Source organism: Syngnathus floridae, chromosome 18 (genome assembly GCF_059516105.1).
Source record: "Syngnathus floridae isolate MCC-2025c chromosome 18, RoL_Sflo_1.0, whole genome shotgun sequence".
NCBI classification, from domain to species: domain Eukaryota; kingdom Metazoa; phylum Chordata; class Actinopteri; order Syngnathiformes; family Syngnathidae; genus Syngnathus; species Syngnathus floridae.
Window position 1 is genome coordinate 2,950,007 of NC_142430.1, and position 24,724 is coordinate 2,974,730.

Sequence of the window (24,724 nt, forward strand, 5' to 3'; positions counted from 1 at the left end):
TCAATAGTAACCTCACTGCGGGATGATCACCCCGCCCCCCAAAAAAACAACCCTACAGAAGTTTCCCATTTAGCAAAATGGTCGTTGAGATAGATTTTTGATAGTGTTTTTTTTCCCAATAAACCCAAGTGGGTAAAGTTTGCCTGGATTTTTTTCACTTGTTTAAACACAATTATGTTAACTCAGGTATATCCACTATCGTCGTTCTCATCAATCAACTTTAATGAGTGATATATAATGATGGAAGGTGAAAAGGTCGGTATGTTATGTTTGACAACCCTTTTATGAGTGAGTTGCAGATATGTAAGGTACATGTGACTTTGGCCATTGTCGTAAACAAGCTAATCCATAAAATAGAGATTCTGCTATCTGCACTAGAGTACAAGCCCAAAGTAGGGACGGCGAAAGGTATGCTTTGTTTGACTTGACATCTTTTGTGTGACAATATTATTTTCAACATGCATTGAGTGCTGTTCTGTCAGAAGTACTGTATTCCTAATCAAGGGTTGTCTCTTATAGATAGATAGATAGATAGATAGATAGATAGATAGATAGATAGATAGATAGATTACATTTTGTTGTTTAAGATAGTGTGTTATTTATTATTTGAACAATTTATTATTTAATAAATAATTTATTTAATTAGCAGTTTGATATAAATGTGATCAATCATGAGAAATTAATTACAATATATTTCATTACGTTTTTGTTTAAATAATAAGGAACAGGATCACAACCACCTTCATTGTCATTGAATGAAGTGGAACAGGTGAGTCCAGCCACTTTTTCCTTTTGGGAATGGGGAAGAAGGTTGAGGTTTTCAGCAGGCCTTATTGGTGCTCTGAGACAGGCAGTGTTTGAAGATTGAGATGAAGTGGGTTCCAGTACTCCATAGGGGCCTGCTGCCTTCCTGGGGCTCACCATGTTTGGCACACATCTCAATCAAATTTTAGAGCCAATACTTGTTGAACTTCTACTATAGAACTTTAATCAAAAGCACCAATACAAGGCAGATGGGAATGCTAATGGTTAACGTAGGTTGAACTTCTACGATGGAATTGCTGTAATCAAAAGCACCTACATAAGTCAGATGGGCAATGCTAATGATTAACGTAGGTATTGTGTGTAGGTGTTTTTCCGATAATGTTATTTCACTAAGGCACTGGTGTCAAAGTCCGATCCTCGGGGGCCAATAACCTGCTTGTTTTACATATTTCATTCTTCCAATAGACCTGATTCAGATTATCAGCTTGATGGAAAATTCAAAGGGAGTGCGCCAATTGCACCCCGCGGCATATAACATAAAACTTACTCAATGCATGTTCGTTTTTCTTCTGTTTAAGGAAGGTATTCACACTAACACAATACGTAAAGCCATACTCACACAAGCTGGGTTAAATGTGATCCAATTTGTTGATTCTCTGAATTCAAGAAAAGGGTTACAGGGCTGGACCACTTTCTTTCTGCTACGACTTGCTCTGGCGTACGAGCTAAGTCAGAAAAGCCGGTGTCTAATTCCTGTGGTCCTCATGATTGTATTTGTCAGTCACGCACCTCTTGTCTCCCAGGCGACGACTTTCTGTCAACATGCACCTCTGCTCTAGATATCTTGGATGGTCCCTGTAAACGTACAGCTAAAACAGCACACGCCACATTTCTGAAATTGATTTGCTATAATTTTTAGCCTTCCAAAAGATCATGTTGAACCCCCTTATCCAACCATTCTGAATGTTTACTGCTAATATCGTCTAAAGTTCAGTGTGTATGCACACGAAATATTAGTTCACGCTTATGAATGTCGGTTGCCTAGCAAGTTAAACAAGTAAAATATATGAATACACATGTAACACATGCACTTTAATCCAATAGGTATACAGTAATCCCACGCTACATAGCGGTTCATTTATCACGTCTTCAGTACATCGCGGATTTTTTTTCCAAAAACAAAAATCCCAAATAAAACTTCTAAATTGAGAAATTATGGCACAAAAGTTGCCCACACGCCAGCAGAAGGCAGGGAGTGCCCACACAATTGCAGTGCGTACACTTGTACCTTTTTATAAAAAAAACTTGTTATAATAAGAGTTCTAAAAACATATTTACAGTATTGTACCTTGTTATAAAAAAAAATTATAATAAGAGTTCTAAAAACGTATTTACAGTATGTATACTTGTACCTTGTTATAAAAAGTTGTTATAATAAAACAGTTCTATAAACATATTCACAGTATGTATACCACAGGTGTCAAACTCAAGGCCCGGGGGCCAGTCATGGCCCGCCACATCATTTCATATGGCTCGCAAAGACAAATTGGGAATCGACTACATGTGTCAATACTAAAATTAGAAATTGTATTCACTTTGAAAAAAAAATAGAAATTGCTAGCAATTTGTATTACTATTAATCTTTTTATTTTTTTTACTAGTTTTTACTAGTCTATGATTTCAAAACTTGTTATTCATCAATTTGGTGTGTAGCCTATACTGTATATAACATAAGGTGTTGACAGGTGTAATGGCCCTCCGAAGGCAACTATGACTATGATGAGGCCCGCGACACAAATGAGTTTGACACCCCTGATGTATACTTTAGCTACATCTACATATGTTACACACACACGTACGCACACACACACACAAATGTATCATATTTATATTATTTATACATTATTTTCTGTATGTCATTTATACTGAATACATTTATTTGAAACTATTATTTAATGTTCTTATAATGACATATGCACTTATATAGTTTAATATACACTTATTGATACACAAACAATGTACTGTTTATTTCGGGCTATAAGCCGCATCGGACTATAAGCTACACCAGCTAAAACTCGTGATTTTTTTATATTTATATTTATATAAGCCGCACGAGACTATACACTGCACGTGCGCACAAATTATTTACACAGAAAGACAGTACACAGAAAGCCTTTTTAAAATTTTAATCGCATTAACATTTCGTTGTAAACACGGAAGTAACAGGACTAGCTGGGCTAAAGTTTTAATAGCATTAACATTTTGTTGCAAACACGGAAGTAACAGCACTAGCTCGGCTAAAGTTTTTATAACATTAACATTTTGCTGTAAACACGGAAGTAACAGCACTAACTAGGCAGGTAAAAAACTAAACCCATACCAGTCAACAAAGTCACTGAGAGCCATCTTTGTCTTCCTCCTGTCCACTGAAACCAGCAAAATCTTCCTCCTCAGTGTCCGATTGGAATAGCGCCAGATGTGCGTCGCAACACTCTTTCTCATTCTCTCTTTCGTTGTCGCTTTCATCGTCACTCTCGTCTTGAGGCAAATTCACTCCTGAGCTTGTGCTCTCCTCTCCGTCACGCAGCAGACCGGCTTTTCGAAACCCGTTGGTGATGGTGGATTTTTTCACCCTGCTCCACGCTGTCAGGATCTACTGGCAGACTTGTGCGAAAGTTGCTCTTCACATGCGTCCAGTTTTTGTAAATGATTTGTCGCCGCTGGTCATCCAAGCCTCCCATTCAAGTCGGAGGGCCACTTTAAATCGATTCATTTATTCCAAGTTTACGTGCAATCGCTCTGTTCCCTTCTTTATCAGCCAGCTCAATGGCTTTTAACTTGAAAACTGCGTCACACGCACGCCTTCCAGTGTTTTCCATCATTGGGCTCTGTTTACGCTAACTTTCCTCGTGCACAACGCGCCACTACTGTCTTCCTCGACGCATATATTCCATCCCTCTCACTCTTACCTTTTCTGCTCCAGCCCCTCCTGATGGCCATTAGAAAAAATGCATGTAAAGTCGCAGCATGATTGCGTAAGGTTTTTAATATTTAATTACCATTTGTAAAAGAATATACACAAAGATGATTGTAAGGAAAGAGATGATTATTTAGGGACGCATAATTTTTATTAACATAACACACCACCAGTCCACAGACTTTTTATGAGTGTATAAGTGTATTAGTCGTGAGAAAAATCCCGGGAAAAAACCTATATAAGCCGCAGGGTTCAAACTTTGGAAAAAAGTAGCGGCTTATAGTCCGAAATTTTCGGTATGTTTGTTAAAAAAAAAGGTGACACTACTTTGCGGATCTTCACATACGCGGGTGGTCTTGGAACCAATTATCCACGATAAACGAGGGATTACTGTGTGTCAACCAGTGACGTGCGGTGAGGTTCATGACTAGGGAGGCACTGACGTCATACCCCCCGGTAAAATTTGTCCGACACCTAACCACACAAAAGAAGGTTGGGAACGCTGCTCTAGAGTAGCTTATTCACTATTTAATTTGTACTATTATGATTGAAATCCCATATCATCAGTCTTCACACATGAAAACACTCAATAAAGCACATGGAATCAAAAACTCGTTTTCGATCGTGCGTACAACTCCGTTTGAAAAGACATGCTCCAAAGTCCTGTTGTCCGAATCAAACCTTTTAACTCCAGAGTTTATCTTCCTTTACTGATGACCTCCTGCTGCAACGAATATCCATAATTGAAAATTGTTTCAGTTTGCATATGTAATCCTCAATTGTAAAACGAAATGTATAAAAATAAAAATTCAACGATTTTGGTTCAAAATGACACAAAACTACTGAAATTAAAAGGAAAATGACTTTATAATAGGCGGCTCGGTGGAGCACTGGGTAACACGTCCGCCTCACAGTTAGGAAGGTGCGGGTTCGATTCCACTTCCGGCCCTCCCTGTGTTGAGTTGCCATGTTCTCCCCGGGCCCGCAAGGGTTTTCTCCGGGCACTCTGGTTTCCTCCTACATCCCACAAACATGCTTGGTAGGCCGATTGAGCACTCCAAATTGTCCCTGGGTGTGAGTGCGAATGCGGATGGTTGTTTGTCTCTGTGTGCCCTGCGATTGGCTGGCACGTTCCGAAGTCCCGTTGGCCAAGTCAAACCTTTTAACTCCGGAGTTGGTCATCCTTTACTGATGACCTCCTGCTTCAACCAAAAATCCATGGTTGAAAATCGTTTGGATATGAAATCCTCCATTATAAAACGAAATGTAAAAACGGGGGGAAAACAAAACCGAATGTAAGACGAAACAAATGGACAACTGCTCCTCAGTTGTTCACTGTAAATTTGAACCGGTGATTTCTTATACTACAGGTAGGTGCATGAAGCATCCCAGGATCACTAGCACCCCCTGCCATAAGGCTGGAGAACCTTTTTTCGTAGCCTCAGTAAGACCTCTTTTCAAAGCCGTTTTGTTCATCTAAAGAAACACGACGTTACAGACAGATGACAAAAAAGATATATACACCAGCTTAACTACGGAAATTAATTAATACAGCCACAGTGTTTGAACACTTAAACAGCGACATAAAGACAGAAAGCAGTTCAGTCTAACTGCATAGGCCTGTCTGATAACGCAATCCTCAGAGGAGGCTAGACAAGACGTTGGATCCTCCGAGCGAATCGTCTTTGGTTTTAAAATAACTATAAAAATTCAGTAATTTTGGTTCAAAATGATACAAAATAATTGAAATTAAAAGGAAAATGACTTTATAATAGAAACAATTGAATTTGTTTTTCCCCTTTTCATGATGGCAGGGGAGGCGAACTATATATAACTATATAGTTATATACTATACTATAACTATACTATATACTATAACTATACTATAACTATAACTATATATATATATATATATATATATATATATATATATATATACGGCTGACTAGCTCAATCAGTAAGTCACATGACTTACAAACGGGAGACCCGGTTCGATTCCCGGCAGGGGCACAATATGAGCAATGAGCGATTACCTTACCAACAGTCAGTGTGGGTCCTTAGGCAAGACCCTTAACGATACCGCCTACCTCAGAGATAATGAGAGTACAAGAAACGAAAGACATGCCGGCGCAGACGTCGCCCGGACAAACAAGGTCTGCGTCAGGTGCTGGAGAACCAGAGCACCCTGATGAAAAATGGGCTACTGGAACAAGACACAAATGGGCGAGATGCCAGAATAAGGATCTGTTGGAATGCTACTACTCCAGCAACCCGAGCGAGAGGGGTTACATGCGGAGAATGCGGGAACAATGGCAACTTCAATACCCACAGTCAACACTATCGGCCAAGCAACTAGTAGCTCAATGTTCCAATATCCATAAACGGCACCTACTATCACAGCTCGAGACTGATGAAATACAACACAAATGCCATTGCGAAAGTCAACCAGAGCACCAGGCCAGAGACGAGTTAAATCCATGTACAAGTCCAGAGGTTGGGTACGAAACCCCAATAAGCACAATCAAGCTGAACGAGGCAGCAACTGACCTAAAGAACAAGATTACGGCTCGGGAACCTAGATACGCACTGCAGAGGCTAAGTGAAGTACCCTCAGAAAGTCTCCTAGAAGATGTGAATGCAGCACCGACAACAATTCCTACGGCTACCATGACTGAAACCAATGAGCTGATATACACCTCAGCAGCAGTGATCCTAGAAATGCTTGGCTACAAGAAGAATGACCATATGCGACCACAACAGTGCCCACCATGGAAGAGAAGGCTGGAGGCCAAAATCAAGATAGCACGGAGAGAAGTGAGCCAAATGACAGTGGCCCAGAAAAGTGCAATGAAAAAGCAAGTTCCCAAGAAATACAGCCAGATGCCCATACCTGAAGCACTCGAAACTGCCAAACAAAGACTTTATACTTGGCCAGCCGCCTAAAGAGGTACACAAGAGAGAATGAAGCCAGACGAATAAACAGGTTGTTCCCAACACAACCAGCGAAAGTGTACGCTCAGTAGCAGGGGAATAATAGCAGAGCAGACCCACCAAGGCTGGAAACTGAACAGTACTGGAAGGATATATGAGAGCGGGAGGCATCACATAAGAAGGATGCACAGTGGCTGGTGTCTCTGAGAAAAGACCACAGCAAGCTCCCTGAACAGAACCCAGTAACCATCACAGTGGCAGACATCCAGAGAAGAGTCTCAGGAATGAAAAACTGGACAGCACCAGGCCCTGACATGATCCACAGCTACTGGCTCAAGAAACTTACAACTCTCCATGAGCGCCTGGCAGCACAAATGAACCAGCTGCTAAGGGATGGGACTCACCCTGAATGGCTAACCCAAGGGCGTACGATCCTGCTCCAGAAGGATCCTTCAAAGGGTACAGTCCCATCCAACTACCGGCCAATCACCTGCCTCTCCACAACATGGAAGCTGATGTCGGGCATAATATCAGATAAGATCAGCGGGCACATGGATCAATACATGAGCACTGCTCAGAAAGGGATTGGTAAAAATACCAGAGGAGAAAAACATCAACTCCTGGTGGATAGAACAGTCACCCAAGACTGCAGAACCAGACGTACCAACCTGAGCACTGCCTGGATTGATTACAAGAAAGCATATGACTCAATGCCACATACTTGGATCACTGAATGCTTGAGGCTGTACAACATCAATGGGACTCTGAGAACCTTCATCGCCAACTCGATGAAACAGTGGAAAACCACACTTGAAGCCAATGGCAAGCCACTTGCACACGTGACCATCAAATGTATATACCAAGGAGACGCTCTGTCCCCAATGCTGTTCTGTATAGGACTGAACCCCCTCAGCCAAATAATCAACAAGACGGGCTATGGATACCAACTCAGGAATGGGGCCACCATCAGCCACCTCCTCTACATGGATGACATAAAGCTGTACGCTAAGAACGAGCGGGACATTGACTCCCTGATCCACACTACCAGGATCTACAGCTCTGACATCGGAATGTCATTTGGACTTGAGAAATGTGGCCGCATGGTAACTAAAAGAGGAGAGGTAATCCACACAGAGGGGGTCTCACTCCCAGAAGGAACAATAGCAGACATTGGGGACAGCTACAAATACCTTGGAATTCCACAGGCAAATGGCAACCTTGACGAGGAAACAAGGAAAGCAGCCACAGCCAAATACCTCCATCGAGTAAGGCAAGTCCTAAGAAGTCAGCTCAACGGCAAGAACAAGTCCCTAGTGTTAGAGATTTGCTCACTCCAACTTATTTTGCAAGAACCACACGGGAGACAGGCAAGTTCTTTTAGACACCTGCAGGTGGAGAGTTCACTCGCTCCAGAATGAAGTCTGAAAAGTCTCCTTCCTGCAAGGGCATATTTATTAGGAGGAACAGAGTGGGGGTGAGAGTGGACAGGTTTGGTGAACCCCCAGCCTCTGGTAAGATCAGAGCAGGGGGTGTTTTACGATGTTGTGGGAACCAGAACAACTTTGATTGCTTCCTCTGCAGCTGGTCACTCAAGCAGAGGAAGCAACCACTTTACTTTACTACGTTGTGAGAGCAAGACAAGATTGGTTAATCATTATAGTCTACATTCCAACATAATCCTATGATAAAGATAACCTGGAAAACCCTAACATCTAGCCATTAACAGCTACTCCCTACCAGTAATCAGATACCCTGCAGGAATCATACGGTGGCCAAAGGAGGATATACAGACCACAGATAAAGACACGGAAGCTCCTAACCATGCATGGAGGGTTCCATCCCAAGTCCAGCACCCTGAGACTGTACACTAGCCGTAAAGAAGGAGGCTGAGGACTAGCGAGCGTGAGAGCCACTATCCAAGATGAAACATCCAAGATCCATAAGTACATCAGGGATAAGGCCCCAACGGATCATGTGCTCAGTGAATGTCTCAGACAATGGGCATCAAAGGAAGATGAGGTGCTGGAGGGACCATCATGGGAGGACAAGCCCCTACATGGGATGTACCACCCCATTTCATTGCACATAGCTGAAGTGGCTGATATCCAGAAATCCTACCAATGGCTAGAAAGAGCTGGTCTGAAGGATAGCACAGAGGCATTGATCCTGGCTGCACAAGAACAGGCCTTGAGCACCAGAGCAATAGAGGCACAAATCTACCACACCAGACAAGACCCCAGGTGTAGATTGTGCAAAGAAGGTCCTGAGACAATCCAGCACATAACTGCAGGGTGTAAGATGCTGGCAAGTAAAGCATACATGGAGCGCCATAACCAAGTAGCTGGAATAGTGTACAGGAACATCTGTGCAGAGTATGGACTGGAAGTCCCAAGATCCAAGTGGGAAACACCTCCAAAGGTGGTAGAGAATGACCAAGCCAAGATCCTCTGGGACTTCCAGATCCAGACAGACAAAATGGTAATGGCGAACCAACCGGACATTGTGGTGGTGGACAAAGAGCAGAGGAAAGCCGTTGTGGTTGACATAGCCATCCCAAATGATGGTAACATTAGGAAAAAGGAACATGAGAAACTTGAGAAATATCAAGGGCTCAGAGAAGAGCTGGAGAAGACCTGGAGAGTTAAGACTTCAGTGGTACCTGTGGTCATTGGAGCACTAGGGGTAGTAACCCCCAAACTGGAGGAGTGGCTGAAACAGATCCCAGGAAAAACATCTGACATCTCAGTCCAGAAAAGTGCAGTACTAGGAACAGCAAATATACTGCGTAGAACCCTCAAGCTCCCAGGTCTCTGGTAGAGGACCCGAGCTTGAAGGGAAAAAGAGACCACCCACGGGGGGTGAGGAAAAGTTTTTTTTTTTTTTTAATATATATATATATATATATATATATATATATATATATATATATATATATATATACATATACATACACTACCGTTCAAAAGTTTGGGGTCACCCAAACAATTTTGTGTTTTCCATGAAAAGTCACACTTATTCACCACCAAACGTTGTGAAATGAATAGAAAATAGAGTCAAGACATTGACAAGGTTAAAAATAATGTTTTGTATTTGAAATAAGATTTTTTTTACATCAAACTTTGCTTTCGTCAAAGAATCCTCCATTTGCAGCAATTACGGCATTGCAGACCTTTGGCATTCTAGCTGTTAATTTGTTGAGGTAATCTGGAGAAATTGCACCCCACGCTTTCAGAAGCAGCTCCCACAAGTTGGATTGGTTGGCTGGGCACTTCTTGCGTACCATACGGTCAAGCTGCTCCCACAGCAGCTCGACTCTCTCGCAAATCTCTTCAGTTGGGAAGACTCTTCTACTGGGTGTTCTTTCCTTTTTGCAAAGAATTTATCTACTGTAACTTGTTTCTGCCTTTTTTTAAGAACTTTGCAGAAGTGGCTAATGACAATGTCATTAAAAGCATACATAGCTCTGGTGGTTCCGTCTTTATCGTGATGATAAAGCTCGACAAAGTTCTGCAATTCATTCCCGCGCGGTCGGGTTTTCTCGGTTCCTCTCGGTTCATCTCGCGAGCTGCGACCTCCGAATTTTTGTTCGACATCGGAAGCAAAAATCTCAACATTTTCGTTCGAACGCTGATTTGTTGGAGAACTGGGACCCTCGAAAACCGAGGTTCTGCTGTATATATATATATGTATATATATATATATATATATATATATATATATATACATACACACACACACACACACACACACACACACACACACACACACACACACACACACACACACACATATATATGTACACACACACACACACACACACACTCACACGTCTTCAGTATATGAACTAGGAACTGAACAAGTGCATTAAAAATTGTGACGTGAACTTTGAACTACTTTGAGGAGTAAATAAACTTTCCTAACATTGGTAATGTGTATTTTATTTCGAAGCAGTTGCCAACAATGGGGAAACACAATGCTGGGCGCCTTGTTGCCATATTGTTGTCTACCGTGATCTATGGTGTCAGTTTGGTGGTCAACGCTCTTTCTGTTATGGGAGTAGGTAAGCAAAAGCAAACACGACGTGGGATAAAGCTCATGTGACCGTTGCATTTGATGAACACTGCACCTCTAATCTGTACAGGCCCCTTCAGTACCACCACAGGCAACGTGTCTGATATTTTTGTGACGGAGGTCACCCCGTCGGGATGGACCTTCAGTATCTGGAGCGTTATCTACGTGTGGTTGACTTTCGTGATTATCTACTTCCTGGCTAACCTTTGCAGAAAGTACAAACATTTCAATAATTTATTTACCAAAAGGCCATCTTGTCTTCACTATATTAAATATTTGTTGATGTTCTTAATATTTTGTGTTTCTCACAGGAATGCTTATGGCTATGTTTACTGCAGTCCCCCAGTCTTTCCCTACGGATTCTTTATTTGCTGGTGTCTCAATCTGTGCTTCAATATCGCCTGGCTGCTTGTTTGGGACCGAACGTATGCTTTTTATAACGTGCAATTACATGAGCATGACTTACAAGATGTTGTTGATGACATTACATTTGCAAGTTACAATGTGCTTTTTTCATGTTCATGTCACTCTGATTATAATTATATTTAATTAGAAATCTAAAAGAATTCTAAAAAGGTTCACCAAGACAAATGTACAAAAGCCTAAAAACCACAGCTTACAAGAAAACATACAAAGTTGTTTTTACATTGGGGTGGTTCTGTATAAACTGATTAACCAACCTATATAGACAACCAAAAAAAGGAGCATTATTAAAATCATTATGAACATTTTTAAACAATGTAATAGGGAGAAAATCGATATCCAAATATTTACCAAACGATTTTATGAACAACAACGCAATGATTAACATGGATGAAGTTTTTTTTTTAGTGGCAAACAATATTTAACAAGCTCAGGGACAAAGAAAAATTGCTGAAAAGGAGTAACAGGTCAATACAGTCAACATTTTAAGGCAAGGTGAAGGGGAATAAAATACTTCTAGATGTATGAAAACAACAAAAAAATAAGACAATCTGATTGTAATGGACTCCATATAAAAATGCTAAACTTACTATTTACATTACATACTCTAATTGAACCTCTGTGTTATACAATATATATACTGACTACAATCTATTTATAGCAGGGGGTTTTCGAGAGCAAATAAAACAGCCAGTATTCCCTCTTTGAATCAGGAAGCTTAAAAATCCAGTTTTGACAATAATAAAACAGTATAATTGCTGTCACTTTTCCTAAAGGAATAAATGTTCAAAAATTTGCAAGTTTGATTGAAAGCAATTAAAAAGTGAATGAGAGTTGGTTTGGTTATTGAACTAATAGAAGTACAATTTTAGGATTAGTAAAAATATCAAATCAGAACAGCAAATGACATGAATAAATAAATTATATGTACAAATAGTGGAGTCTTTGATTTGAAAAAGGCATTTGACATGAAGATAAACCACAGAAATTTAAAACTCCAAGTTGAGTAGGCTGAAGTTACTGATGGTGTGCCTGACTTGTGATTGGGCAGCATGAAATCGGTTCCCACTCAGTGGCGGTATGTGGGTGTGATTCGTTGTTGCGGTGTATATGTGCCCCGTAACACCAGTTCGGGGCATAGTCTGCCTTTCCCCCAATGTCAGCTGGGATATACTCCAGCACCCCTGTGACGCTGAACAGGATAAGCGGTGTTGAAATTGGATGGATGGACGGACGGACAGATGTTGAGTAGGCTGGTTAGGGTGTGAAAGGAGCAGTAGGAAGAATATGACCCTTTATGTTTATGCATAATTTAAATAAAAAAAAAAAAACTGCAGTTATCTAGACAGACCATTGAAAACATTTGTTATTTATTAATTTAAATGACCACTAAAAAATTCCCAACTTTCCCCGTCTGTCATAAGTGAAACGTACAATCAAGGCTGCTTCGTTAAAAATGTTTTTTTTTAAATCGTACCTTAAACTTATATTGATTGATTGATTGATATCTTTATTTCGAACATCCAAAACAAAAAAGAAAAAACAAAACAAATAACACTCTAAAGTGCTACATATAAGTCCATACAACAAACAAAAAATAAACCAACAAACAGAATAAATAAATATATAAATAAATGATAATAATAATATTACATAAGTAAATAAATCTATAAAGAATGCTCGAAAAGGAGTAGAAGCATAGCTTTTTAGATTCCTACCCCTTTCTCACTTTATCCATTAAACCAATGATTCAACATACGTATACTGTAATTCTACAACAGAACACAAGTAGACACACTTTCACACTTATTTTTCTGTTTGATTTTTACTTGTGTGTAGCCCTTTGGCACTTTTAGCCTTTGTACCCGCTAAACAACATATTTTTGTACATTCTTTTAAACTGGTGGATATTTGGCCTTGGTTGAGTTCCTCACTTAGATTGTTCCATAGTTTGACCCCGGTTATAGTGATACAGAAACTTTTTAAGGTTGTTCTTATGTTTAAGATTTTAAAGTTGTGATTCCCCCTTAACTTATAACCTCCCTCTCGATTCCTAAATAAGTTTTGGATATTTTTTGGTAGTCGTTTTGCTTTTGCCCTATACATGATGATTGGTGTTTGATAAGATACTATGTCAGTGAATTTCAATAGTTTGGATTGTATGAAAAGTGGATTTGTGTGTTCCAAGTAGTTGACTTTATGACTAGTCCTTATTGCTTTTTTCTGCAGAATGATAAGTGGCTGTAGTGAAGTATTCCCCCAAACCTCAGCACAGTAATGCAAATAGGGCAAGACAAGAGAACAATAAAGTGTACGAAGTGAATGATAATCCAGTAATTCAGTCATATGACTGTGAATGTCTCAATGCTAGAACCAGGAGCTCTATAGACACAGCTTATAATAATGTCTTTTTTCTTTTCAACACAAATCTGTATCGTGAGACAGTCAAGAAGATTATCCACCACCTGTGTCATAGCCTCTACAATCTTGAATTTCATATTCAAATCAACATAGATTGCAACACCAACCCACCTTTACTCTGTCTGTTATTATGTATGAATTCATAGCCTTCCATCTCAAAGTGCATTCCGTTCTCAGTCGTAATCCAGGTCTCAGAAATAGTTATTATATTAAATGGTTGTTTGAATGTGTTTAAGTAATCCCGAATGCTACTAAACTTTTTTATATAGACTCCGGCTATTGACATGGATAATAGATAGCTTATCTTTTGTTAAGATGTCCATATTGTACTGATCATTGCTGTAATAATAACATGTGTTGTTTGTGGTGGAGAAGAAATTATTGTCTGGGTCAATGTCCTGATCTATGTCCAGAGTGCTGCTTTCACTGTAATCAAACGCTAGTTGGAGTTGTTCATGTTCTTGTATCCACTGTGTTACATGTCCATTGTTGCTTGATGTAGGTTGAGGAGTGTCCCTGAGCATTATGTTTGTGTTTTGTGTTGTTACCTCCATTCAGTTCCAAGTCCACTCCAATTGATTTTCTATTGAGGATACTTATTCGAGCTTTTCCAGTTCCTCAATACTCAGTATCTTGGCCTCTTCTGGTGATCCATTAAGCTTGATGTATATCTTGCAATTTCTGGTCCATGTACTCTGTATTTTTTTCATTCTTCTCAAGTGATGTGCTTTCTTTGCAATATCCGCATTGGTCTTTGTCAAATGTTGATTGATGTAGATGTCTGTGCCTTTGAGCAACTTACCCTGCTTTAGAAGTGCAACTTTGTGATTCCTGTTGACAAATTTCAGGATGACTGCTGGCTTGTCATTACTGTTTCTTCTGGGTAGTGGATGACATGCTTCAACCTGGTTGGAGTCCATAGTTATTCCTTTAGTTTGCAGAAACTCAGCTACCTGTTGCTCGGCTGAGCTTGCATGTTGCTCACAGCCATCGTTACCTGCCGTCACTGCCCTTGCATAAGATATAGGTTTAATTGCTATTCCCGTGATGACAATGTCATTTATTCTTGTACTATATTGCTCAATGTCCGCTACCCGACTTTCAAGGTAGGCAAGCCGCTTGTCCTTCTTAGCATTGAGCGTCTTTACCTCTTCCACCAGTGCCAAGATGTTTTTCTGCTGCATCCTTACAGCAGAAACTTCTTCCGAAATGAAGTCAAGTGACCTTTTTCTGTCCTCGACCTGGTTAGTTATTTTCTCGGCCCCATATTGCTCACGTTGGTCGCAGCTATCTCTTTGACAGCTCAATCAGCTGTTCCTTGGTAAATCAGCTGTTAGCAGTCTGCTAACAAACTCGCGGGTTCGCGATCTGCTTAGATCGGTTACGTTTTCTTGTATTTCCTTTCACTAAACAGCACAGGGATGGTTCGTCTGTGGCAACAAATTAACAACAGAAACTTCACAGGAATGGACCGTCTGTGGCAACAAAGTTATAACAAAAAACTGCACAGGAATGGCTCATCTGTGGCAAAAAAAAGTGACAAAAATGACAAAAAAAGATCTTCTTGAACTCCTCCACGTTCAAAGTTCCACTGGGACCTTGTTTGTGAGGAAAAATTTACGAATTTTTTCAGCCCTGATGTGTATACAAAGTTTCATGAGTGTTCATATATGTTTAGATCCGAAAACTTAACAATGGTTTCCTGGGCAAATCATTGCCAGGACAACAGCATTTCGCAAAACCTCACAAGCTTAGTGTTTTAGCGTCATGAAAACCAAAATACTCTTCCTAGAAAACTTAAAGTACATCGTGTCAGCCTGCATCGGCTCGGCACTGATTAGCACGTCCGCCTCACAGTTAGAAGGGTGCGGGTTCAATTCCACCACTGGTGAGTTTGCATGTTCTCCCCGTGCCTGTGTGGGTTTCCTCCCACATCCCAAAAACATGGTTGGTAGGCCGATTGAGCACTCCAAATTGTCCGTGGGTGTGAGTGCGATGATTGTTCGTCTCTGTGTGATGGCAACCAGTTCAGGGTGACCCCCGCCTACTGCCCGCCCGATGACTGCTGGGATAGGCTCCGGCACGCCCGTGACCCCCATGGGGACAAGCGGTATAGAAAATGGATGGATGGATGGATGGATGGATGGATGGATGGATGGATGGATGGATGGATGGATGGATGGATGGATGGATGGATGGTTGGTTAACCCGCATAAATACATCAAAGAACAAAATACTTATTTCCTGTAGCCAGCAGGGGGTGCAGTCACTATAATGAAAAATAAGTGCATGGATGTCTTCAAGCCTGGACTGTTATCAAATGTGCGAAACATTGACAGGATGAGATCATGTTACCGCAGCTTTTAAAATCAAAGCTATGTTAAATTTCAAAGTAAATAAAAAAAAAACTGACTTTCTGTTGGATTATAGTTCCAAGAGTCTTTTTATAGGAGTTTTTTGTTAGAATTTATTTAAATGAACTACATGAGAGTAAAAGATACTTTGGGAAAAAAAATGACCTCAATAAAAGGCCAAAAGTGAGGCAAAATCGCATAGGACACGGAAACTGGTCCACTTCTTGTTGAGTTTAGAGTAGAGCCCCAGAGACTTTTTGTAGGTATTGGGCTGTATGTCTCCAATTTTGGTTGACCTTGGTGAAATTTGTAGAGGGCGCAACAAATCAATTTATTTTTTAAGGTGCAACAAACTCAAAGTGATATGTTTTAGTATGTGACCTCTATCAAAGGTCAATCAATTATTGAATTATCCAAATTACTTTAGTCTGCATTTGAAACACAGCAAACGGGTTATATTGCTTATATACGGCAAGTGTTATCCAACACATCTTGTAACTTCATGTGTTTCCAGCATGTTGCACATATTAGTACACAGTTTAGTACAACTCCTAACCAGTCATAAGCGTTGAGTCAAAAGGTACAACGTATTTGTGTAACTTCATTTTGTAACATACATTTCCATTATTACCTAACCTTTGCTACATATGAATCGAAGTGACAACAATTCTTAATCCGTGGGGTTTACAGTGTTGGTCCATTTTTGCAGAAAAACAGCTTCAGCTTTGGCCTTCCACAATGTTGCTTTCCACAATATCTAAGTCATTTTAAGGGAATTTTTGACCATTCATCCTTAAGTTTATTAGTGAGGTTGGACGAGGGGACCTGGGTCTCAATCTGTGCTTTAATTAATCCCAGAGGTTTTCTTTCGGGTTGAGATCAAGAGTCTGTGCAGGTCAGTCAAGTTCATTTATTCATCTATCCATCCATATCTTTATGGATCTTGTATTGTGCATTGATGCACAGTCACATTGGAACAATAATTGTTCCCACAAAATTGAGAGCATCCATAATATAGCATGGCATTTTACAAAATTGTTAGTTCCTATTAGTTCCAATGAAAAGAACTTTGTTACAAGGTTTTGGGATGCTCTGTTCATGTTCCAATCAGACTGTGCACAAAGTGGGGTACACAAACATGAATAAGAGTTTTGTGTGGCTGAATTTGACTATCCTGCACTAAATCCTGACCTCAACCAAAAAGCACACATTTTGTCTGATTTGGATCAGAGTTAGCGCTGGCCTTCTTGTCCAACATCAATTCAACATCCGTGTGTGACCTCACAAACACCCTTCTGGAAGAAAGTTAAAATAGTCATATATATTACATACTCCTAAACTTTGTGGAAAGCCTTTCCAGAACAGTTGAAGCTTTTATAGCTGCGAAGAGTGGATCAACAACATGTTAAGAGCAGAATGTCACTTACATTCATATGCGAGTCAAAGCATTTTAGTGAAGTATTGAATGTTTGACATTAGAATTGAACATTGGTTCTGATTACATGTTTTTGACACATTTCCAAAGGTGGATGATTGCCGCGCTTGTTTTCCTAATTCTGGTTGCTGGCACAAACTATGGCATGATATCTTTTGCCTGTCATGGTCTTCACGTTTATGGAGCCTGGCTCAAGGAATACCACAAAGTGGACCTGTTGCTCATTCGCATACTGGTTTGTGGAACATACATCGATCACATTCATTAAGGTAAATCATTAAATGTGACATTCTGCTATGACTCTAGGTTCAAAATGGTGTGATGATCTACACAGCATGGACAACCATTGCCACGCTCATCAACTTGGCCATTGTGTTGACCTATACAGCAAATGTGTCTCCCACAAATGCTGCCACAGTGTGCTATTGTATTTTGACTTTCATGCTACTTGCTTGGTATGCATGATATACACAAACACACCACATACTATGTCTTTTTTCTTTATGTTGTTCAAAAAGGATTTTAAAAATTCTTTTAGGTTTTTCCTGCAGAATGTATTCCTTGACAAGCACATGCGCTACGTCCTCATTGACTACCCAGTTGTTATCTGGGCGCTGGCCGGAAATCTTGATAAAAACTACATTGCTGAATCCCCAAGCCGTAGTGGCATCTTCATTGGTAAGACAGTGTTTCACAATTACTCAGCATTACATTTATTAAGCGTTACGTGCCCATCTGGGGGAAAGAAATGCTGTAATATGTAAATTTCTGGAATGGTGGCGCACTGTGTCCACCTCACACTTCAGAGGTGCATGATGTGATTTAGGCTTCGGCTTTCCGATGTAGGGTCTGCATGTTATCTCCGTGCCTCCGTGGGTTTCCACTGGATACTCCGGTTTAATCCCACATTGCAAAAATATGCATGGTGGGCCAGCTCTACCTGAGAGATCCCAAGGCGTTCCCAAGCCAGCAGAGAGACATAGTCTCTTCAGCATGTCCTGGGTTGTACCCAGGGCCTACCTCCCAGGACATGACCCGAACACCTCACCTGGGAGAAGTCCAGGAGGCATCCTAATCAGATGCCCTCGTGGATGACTGAGCTTCTCTCTAGGTGAGAGCCCGGACCCTGCGGAGGAAATGCATTATGGCTGCTTGTATCTGGACATCTCGTTCTTTCGGTCATGACCCACAGCTCGTGACCATGGGTGAGGGTAAAAATGGAGACCAACTGGTAAATAGGGCGCTTTGCCTTTTAGCTCAGCTCCTTCACCCAGACAGACACGACAGTGTCCCATGACAAAATTCCAACTAAGCAGCGCTGGTTGTACGTTTCACCGAGATCTACGAATATTTGGTGGCACTGTTTACCTAACAACCTAGGGTCTCTTGGAGTTATTTACTGGATCTAAAAATGTCAGTCAGCCATTTTGAATATGCTTTAAAATTGGGCTGCATTTTTGGCCTCTATAGAGGTCACACATTAAATAACTCTTTAAGATTTTAAAATGTTCAATACAAAGAAAAGCAAAACGTTTTATTTTGCATCAACTAGAGATGTTCAAGATACAAAATGCAAGCAACGCTTTTCATTTTGGCCAACACTGTTGCCGTGGCAACACGGTGTTTGCAAGGAAAACTACGTTGATTTTGATGGTCTTAACATTTGAGAAAACATACGAAACTTACACATCACACTTAGGGAAATAATCATTATTTTATGAGTTTATTGTGTGAGCTGAAAAAATTGCATTTTCGTGCCTTTTACAGAGTTTGAACAAAACACTCCCGGTTGACAGTTTCACCAAAATCTATCCAAATTAGGAGTATATGCAACAACCCGAACTATAAAATTTCTCTGGAACTCAACAGGAGTTCGGCCATTTTTTATTTCCTTTTACATTTTGCCACACTTTTGTCCTTAATATTGTATCCAATATTTTTAATTTAATGTACTTTCTGATGTATTTTCACAAAATTCAAATTCAGATGAGCCAGCATCCCAATGTGCCAGTACCCCAACGTTGCCAGGAATGCGGGTGCCCTTTGTAGCTCCTCGCAGCTGTATTATTATTATTACTATTATTATTATTATTATTATATGAGCATGTGCTAACACATTTAAATTTATGATTCTGAGGTATGATGACCTGTAATTCCTCCTACTTGTAGTTGTGCTGCTAGCAGCAGCGGTGTTGCTATACATCATCCGCCTTGTCCTGGTGATTTGGCGCCACTGCAAGCAGCCACTGTATAATGGCATCAGCCTGGAATCCATGGAGCCAATGGAGATTAACCAGCAGCAAAAAAGGGCATTGAGATGAATTCTTTCTCATGTTCTGTATTTTTTTTAATAAAATTTGCCACTGCAATCTGTTGTTGTTTTTTTACATAGAGTTGGCCTCATGTACAAATGATGTTATGATGTAAATGATGATACGGAGTTAAAAATTTACACAAAACGATGATTCCATTATCTGACAGTAACTGTTAATATCCCTGGTTGATCTCTCACGGACTAACTTCTGAATCTTTTACAGTTCCTGCCTGCTGATAACAATATCCACAGACAATAAAGGTGTTGATGCCATCATATTCCAACATTCCACATTTCTTGTATGTGTACATTTATCAGGAGAAAAAGAATATGCATGCAACAAACTTTTAAAAGTGCATTTTTTGGTGAAAGGTAAAGAAAGACAATACTAATCCCTCATGGTCAACAATGCTGCATTAAGGTCAAAATATCGAATGCTACAGAAAAAAAAAAACAGTAAAAAAACAGTTGCTCTGGGGATGTAATGTGATGTAGTGGTCATGAGCAGTAGAAACTAGCGGGTAAGTCTGATGTTAGCTAATGTCTTGAGGAAAACATGACTGCTGCTATTCGTTTGAACAGCAAGAAATAATGGCAATGAGGCAAAGGGTTACCAGTCCGAAATATTGGGCAGTATGGGATCGACAAATGGTTTAATGAGCACACGAGTGACGAGACGGAGGGCGCAAGTGAAAGCAAGTGGTGATTCATGAGTATGTCAGTGTGCAACTGGTGCGCTGACCTACAGTGATCAATCATTTTTTTCTCTCTACCAAAGTGACATAACAATTTGTTAGCTGCTGATATGCCATGGAATAAAGCCCCAGTTTGATAATCAATACGACATCCAGTTAATTTGTTTGTCTTAATTGTCAATGTGAAAGTGACAGTGTTATCAGCAAGAGCCAAATACATCTTGCGTCGCTTGAACTCATCTCCTTGGCGACCATGCAGGTTGGTCCAAGCGCTGGTCGCTGTGATGGTCGGTGTCTTCTGTCAGGAAGGAGTTGAGCCAGGGCGACCAAATGCAGCTTGAACCAGGATTTATTGCAGGGAAAAGGAGTTGGAAGGGAGGCAGGTGGGGAACCGACGACACAGACGGGAGGAAGACTCACGGCCAGCAAAACAGACAGACTGACCGACATGAAGTCCCCTTGTACAAGGTTAAAATTCTGACCGTGAGCCTTCAGACAGACCGAGGGAAAACCAGATGACACAAACAGGAACATTGGGCACGAACAGGAATGGACACAACAGTAGACACCGACAGGGAGAAACACACGGGCAGGGCTTAAATACACAGGGTAACAAGAGGAAGCAGGTGACAGACATTACGGTAACGAAAGGGGTGTGGCCGAGCGAAGTGCAGGCCGAGCGCGCTGTGGCACGGGCGTGACATGTTCATTATTATTGTTTGTCAAAGCGCGGCCAGTTGAGTGGGAACTGACGTCAAAGAGGGGACGCGAAGATTGGAAAAGCTGGGCGTGCACAGTTAAATTAAAGGCCATAGCATAGTAATGTGTTTTTAATCGTGTCTAATGCTTCTACTGAGGTAGCAGCTCTGATATCTATTGGTAGGGCATTCCATCGCTCTGGAGCCCAAATAGAAAATGCTCTTTTTTCCCTTGGGATCACTAAAAGACCAGCGTTTTGTGAACAAAGATTTGGGATCGAACGTAAGGCGTGCAAGTAGGTCGACGAGATACGAAAGTGCTAAGCCATGCACAGTTTTATAGGTTAGTAAAATAACCTTAAAGTGACATCTTAAGTGGACCAGGAGCCAATGCAAGTTGGCTAGTATCTGGGTAATATGATCAAACTTTCTCATCATGTGAGCAGTCTAGCTTCAGCGTTTTGCACTAACTGTAAACTTTTAATACTAGACATAGGAAGACCAGAGAACAAAACATTACATTAATCAAGGCGTGACGTAACAAACGCATGTATAAAAATGTATGCATCACGGTTGAAAGAATCGAATCAATCAGATCTTAGCAATATTGTGGAGGAGAAAAACACAGTTCTAGTTATGCTAATCGTTTTTTGAAATGAGAGAGTTTGATAATATATAACTGAGATTAATTACAGAATCACTTTAGGTAATAGTACATTTATCAAGATTTACAGTGTCCTTCAATAGGTGCTGATAACGAGCAGGGCTAATTATCAACATCTCAGTTTTATCTGGGTGAAGAAGTAGGAAAATGAGAGACATCCATTGTTAAATCTCAGCGAGCCATGCCTCAAGACTACAACAATGCCACGGATTTGTAATTTCTAACGGCATACATAATTGGGTATCGTCAGCATAACAATGACAACTAACTAATGTTATATTTACGTATGTCACCAAGCAGAATCATGTAAATACTTAACTCCAGGTCCATGTACACCACATGTAACATAATATCAAAAGTCGTGTTGAACTACCGTCATTTCTGGACCATAGTGTTAGGGTTTTCTGGTTAGTTTGATCCTATGATTATGTTGGAATGTAACCTGTAATAATTAAACTCGCTTGTCCTGTCTTAACAAAAGTAGTAGAACAAAGTGCTAAGATCTTTTGAACTGATTGACTAGCTGCAGAGGAAGCAATCAAAGTGTTTTGTTCACACAACATCGTGAAGGACCCCCTGCTGTGCTTTGATCAGCCAGGGGCTTCGACCATTTGTCTACTCTGTCCCCCACTCTGTGCTTTGATCAGCCAGGGGCTTCGGCCATTTGCCCACTCTCAACCCCCACTCTGTTTCTCTTAATAAATATCCCCTCGCAGGAACAAGGGTTCAGACTTCATTCCTTGAACGAGTGAACTCTCCACCTGCAGGTGTCAAAAAGGACTTACTTGTCTCCCGTGTGGTTCTTGCAAAATAAGTTGGAGTGAGCAAATCTCTAACACATAGGACTCACCTGATTATAGGACGCACGAGCAAAAATTAGGGGATTTGTTTTTCATAAATAAGCCACCCCGTACTAAAAGCTGTATGTGCACGCGAGTTATTTACAAAGACAGACGGTACACAAAAAGCCTTTTTAAAGTTTTAATAACACCTTAACATTTCTTTCCAAACACTGCCTGTGATGCGGCAGTAATACCGCAGCAATACAGAAGTAACACAGCACTAATAGGGCTGGATAAATAAACATACCGGTAAAAGTCACTGAGACCCGGTGGTAACAAAGCAGCAACACGGTAGCACACCACTAACAGGGCTGGTTAAAAAAAATATACCAGTAAAAGTCACTGAGAGCTGTCTTCATCTTTCTCCTGTGCACTGAAACTATCAAAGTCTTCCTCCTCAGTGTTGGATTGGAATAGCGTCAGATATACTTCGCCACAGTCTCTCTTTCGTTGTAGCTTTTATGCATTTCTTCTGGTATTTTACTTGATGAGGGTCTGTTGACTTTCTGCCCTCTGGGAAGAGGTACAGGGGCCTGCGCTCCCGCACCACCAGACTCGCCAACAGCTTCTTTCTCCAGGCTGTTAGGGCCCTGTACTCGCTACCCCCTTCTGCGTAGCGTGCAGCACTGTTGCGCTATTTTCTGGAATGTCTGCTGTACGCGCACTTGCTCCTTTTTTTTTTTTTTGCTCCTCTTATTTATTTATTTATTTGTTGTTATTTATTCATTATTTATTCAGCACGCTTTTGTTATACTTGTTTACTTGTTTGTCTGTTGTGGGCCATGTCTTGTCACCGTGGGATAGGGGGGAACGAAATTTCGGTTTCTTTGTGTGTCTTTGGCATGTGGAGAAATTGACAATAAAGCTGACTTTGACTTTGACTTTTATGCTAATTTTATTCATGCACAAAGTGATAAGTTACATAAACTAGCGAGCTACATGTATAGCTCCAGCGAAGATGTGACTGGGAAATAAAGAAAGAAAAGGGTGACGCAACAAGATGTCATCAACAATAGCCCAGTCCCCCCTAGTGACCGGAAGAAACATCTACAGTGCATGTTAAGAGCCAAATCGACTGCCTTTAACTTAAAAGCAGCATCATATTAATTTCTTTTGTCCGCCAAAATGAGGGTTTGTGTATCAAAGCTTCCTTTCTTCAGTAATGTCCGTCTTAATGTCGTTCTGTCTCTTCTTTGTGTCAATTATTTGGCACTATTTGCCTGCCGAATGGACATGCGATCAACACACTACTCTTCTCCCCAGTGACCGTGTCACATATCCCTCCGCCCAGCAAAGCGGTGCTGCAAAACAGTGGTAAATACCATGCAAGTCATGCAACAAAACATACATTAGGGAAACAGGCAGGTCATTCAGCATAAGAAAAAAGGAACATCAAAAACATTACGAAAATGAGACAGCAGGGAAATTTACACGGACACTAAAGACAAACCAGAACAGGAAAATCTCAAATCAGCCATCACAGATCACTGCAGGAGAAATAATCACATTATGGACTAGGACATGGGGAAAATCGGAATCAAACAAACTAAAGTGTTGGATTAAAGAGGCCATAGATGTCAGGGTTTTCCAGGTTATCTTTATCGTATGATTATGTTGGAATGCAACCTGTAATAAATAACCTAGCTAGATTAGTTTTATGCTTATGTTGGAATGCAACCTGTGATAAATAACCTAGCTTGTCCCATCCTACACAAAGTCGTAAAACACCCCTTGCTATGTTTTGACTAGAGGTCAAGGGCTTTCTCTATTCAGTTCACTTTTACCCCCACCCTGTTTCTCTTAATAAAAATGCTCTTGCAGGAGCCGAGAGTCAGACCTCCATTCAAACATCGCTGTACGCACAGCGACGAATGGACTCTCCACTTGCAGGTGTCTAAAAGGACTTACTTGTCTCCCGTGTGGTTCTTGCAAAATAAGTTGGAGTTAGCGAATCTCTAACAATAGATACCACTTGACTGAATTCAAGCGCAGGAGGTGGCAGGTGGCCACACGTGAGGGAAGAAGCACCAACCAGAAGGAGTCAATCTTGCGCATCTGTTCTTTTATTTACTGCAAAGTACATGCACAGAACAGTGTGGGAATGGTTATTAACGTAATGAGAAAGGTTGATGTC

The 24,724-nt window shown here is 40.8% G+C and overlaps 1 protein-coding gene across 4 annotated transcripts; it reads left to right on the forward strand.

The window, feature by feature from the left end:
- Positions 1-274: 274 nt before the first annotated feature.
- LOC148382174 (uncharacterized) lies at positions 275-19,975 on the forward strand. 4 transcript variants are annotated; one of them, XM_088360710.1, is made up of 8 exons: positions 275-408; positions 10,625-10,733; positions 10,815-10,959; positions 11,056-11,169; positions 17,468-17,612; positions 17,684-17,832; positions 17,916-18,055; positions 19,547-19,746. In XM_088360710.1, exons 2-8 carry the CDS (start codon positions 10,634-10,636, stop codon positions 19,696-19,698), a joined length of 945 nt encoding a protein of 314 aa, XP_088216836.1. In that variant the 5' UTR covers positions 275-408; positions 10,625-10,633; the 3' UTR covers positions 19,699-19,746. The 4 variants fall into 4 exon arrangements, with proteins under 4 accessions (XP_088216836.1, XP_088216839.1, XP_088216835.1 ...); XM_088360713.1 differs by lacking the exon at positions 19,547-19,746 and adding an exon at positions 19,915-19,975 and having other exon boundaries at positions 308-408; positions 10,622-10,733; XM_088360709.1 differs by having other exon boundaries at positions 308-408; positions 10,622-10,733.
- The last annotated feature ends 4,749 nt before the right edge of the window (positions 19,976-24,724 follow it).

Coding starts and splice junctions, on each gene's coding strand:
- LOC148382174 (XM_088360710.1), top strand. CDS start 10,634: ATGGGGAAACACAATGCTGGGCGCCTTGTTGCCATATTGTTGTCTACC. Junction 10,734..10,814: donor TCTTTCTGTTATGGGAGTAG/GTAAGCAAAAGC, acceptor TAATCTGTACAG/GCCCCTTCAGTACCACCACA. Junction 18,056..19,546: donor CCGTAGTGGCATCTTCATTG/GTAAGACAGTGT, acceptor TCCTACTTGTAG/TTGTGCTGCTAGCAGCAGCG.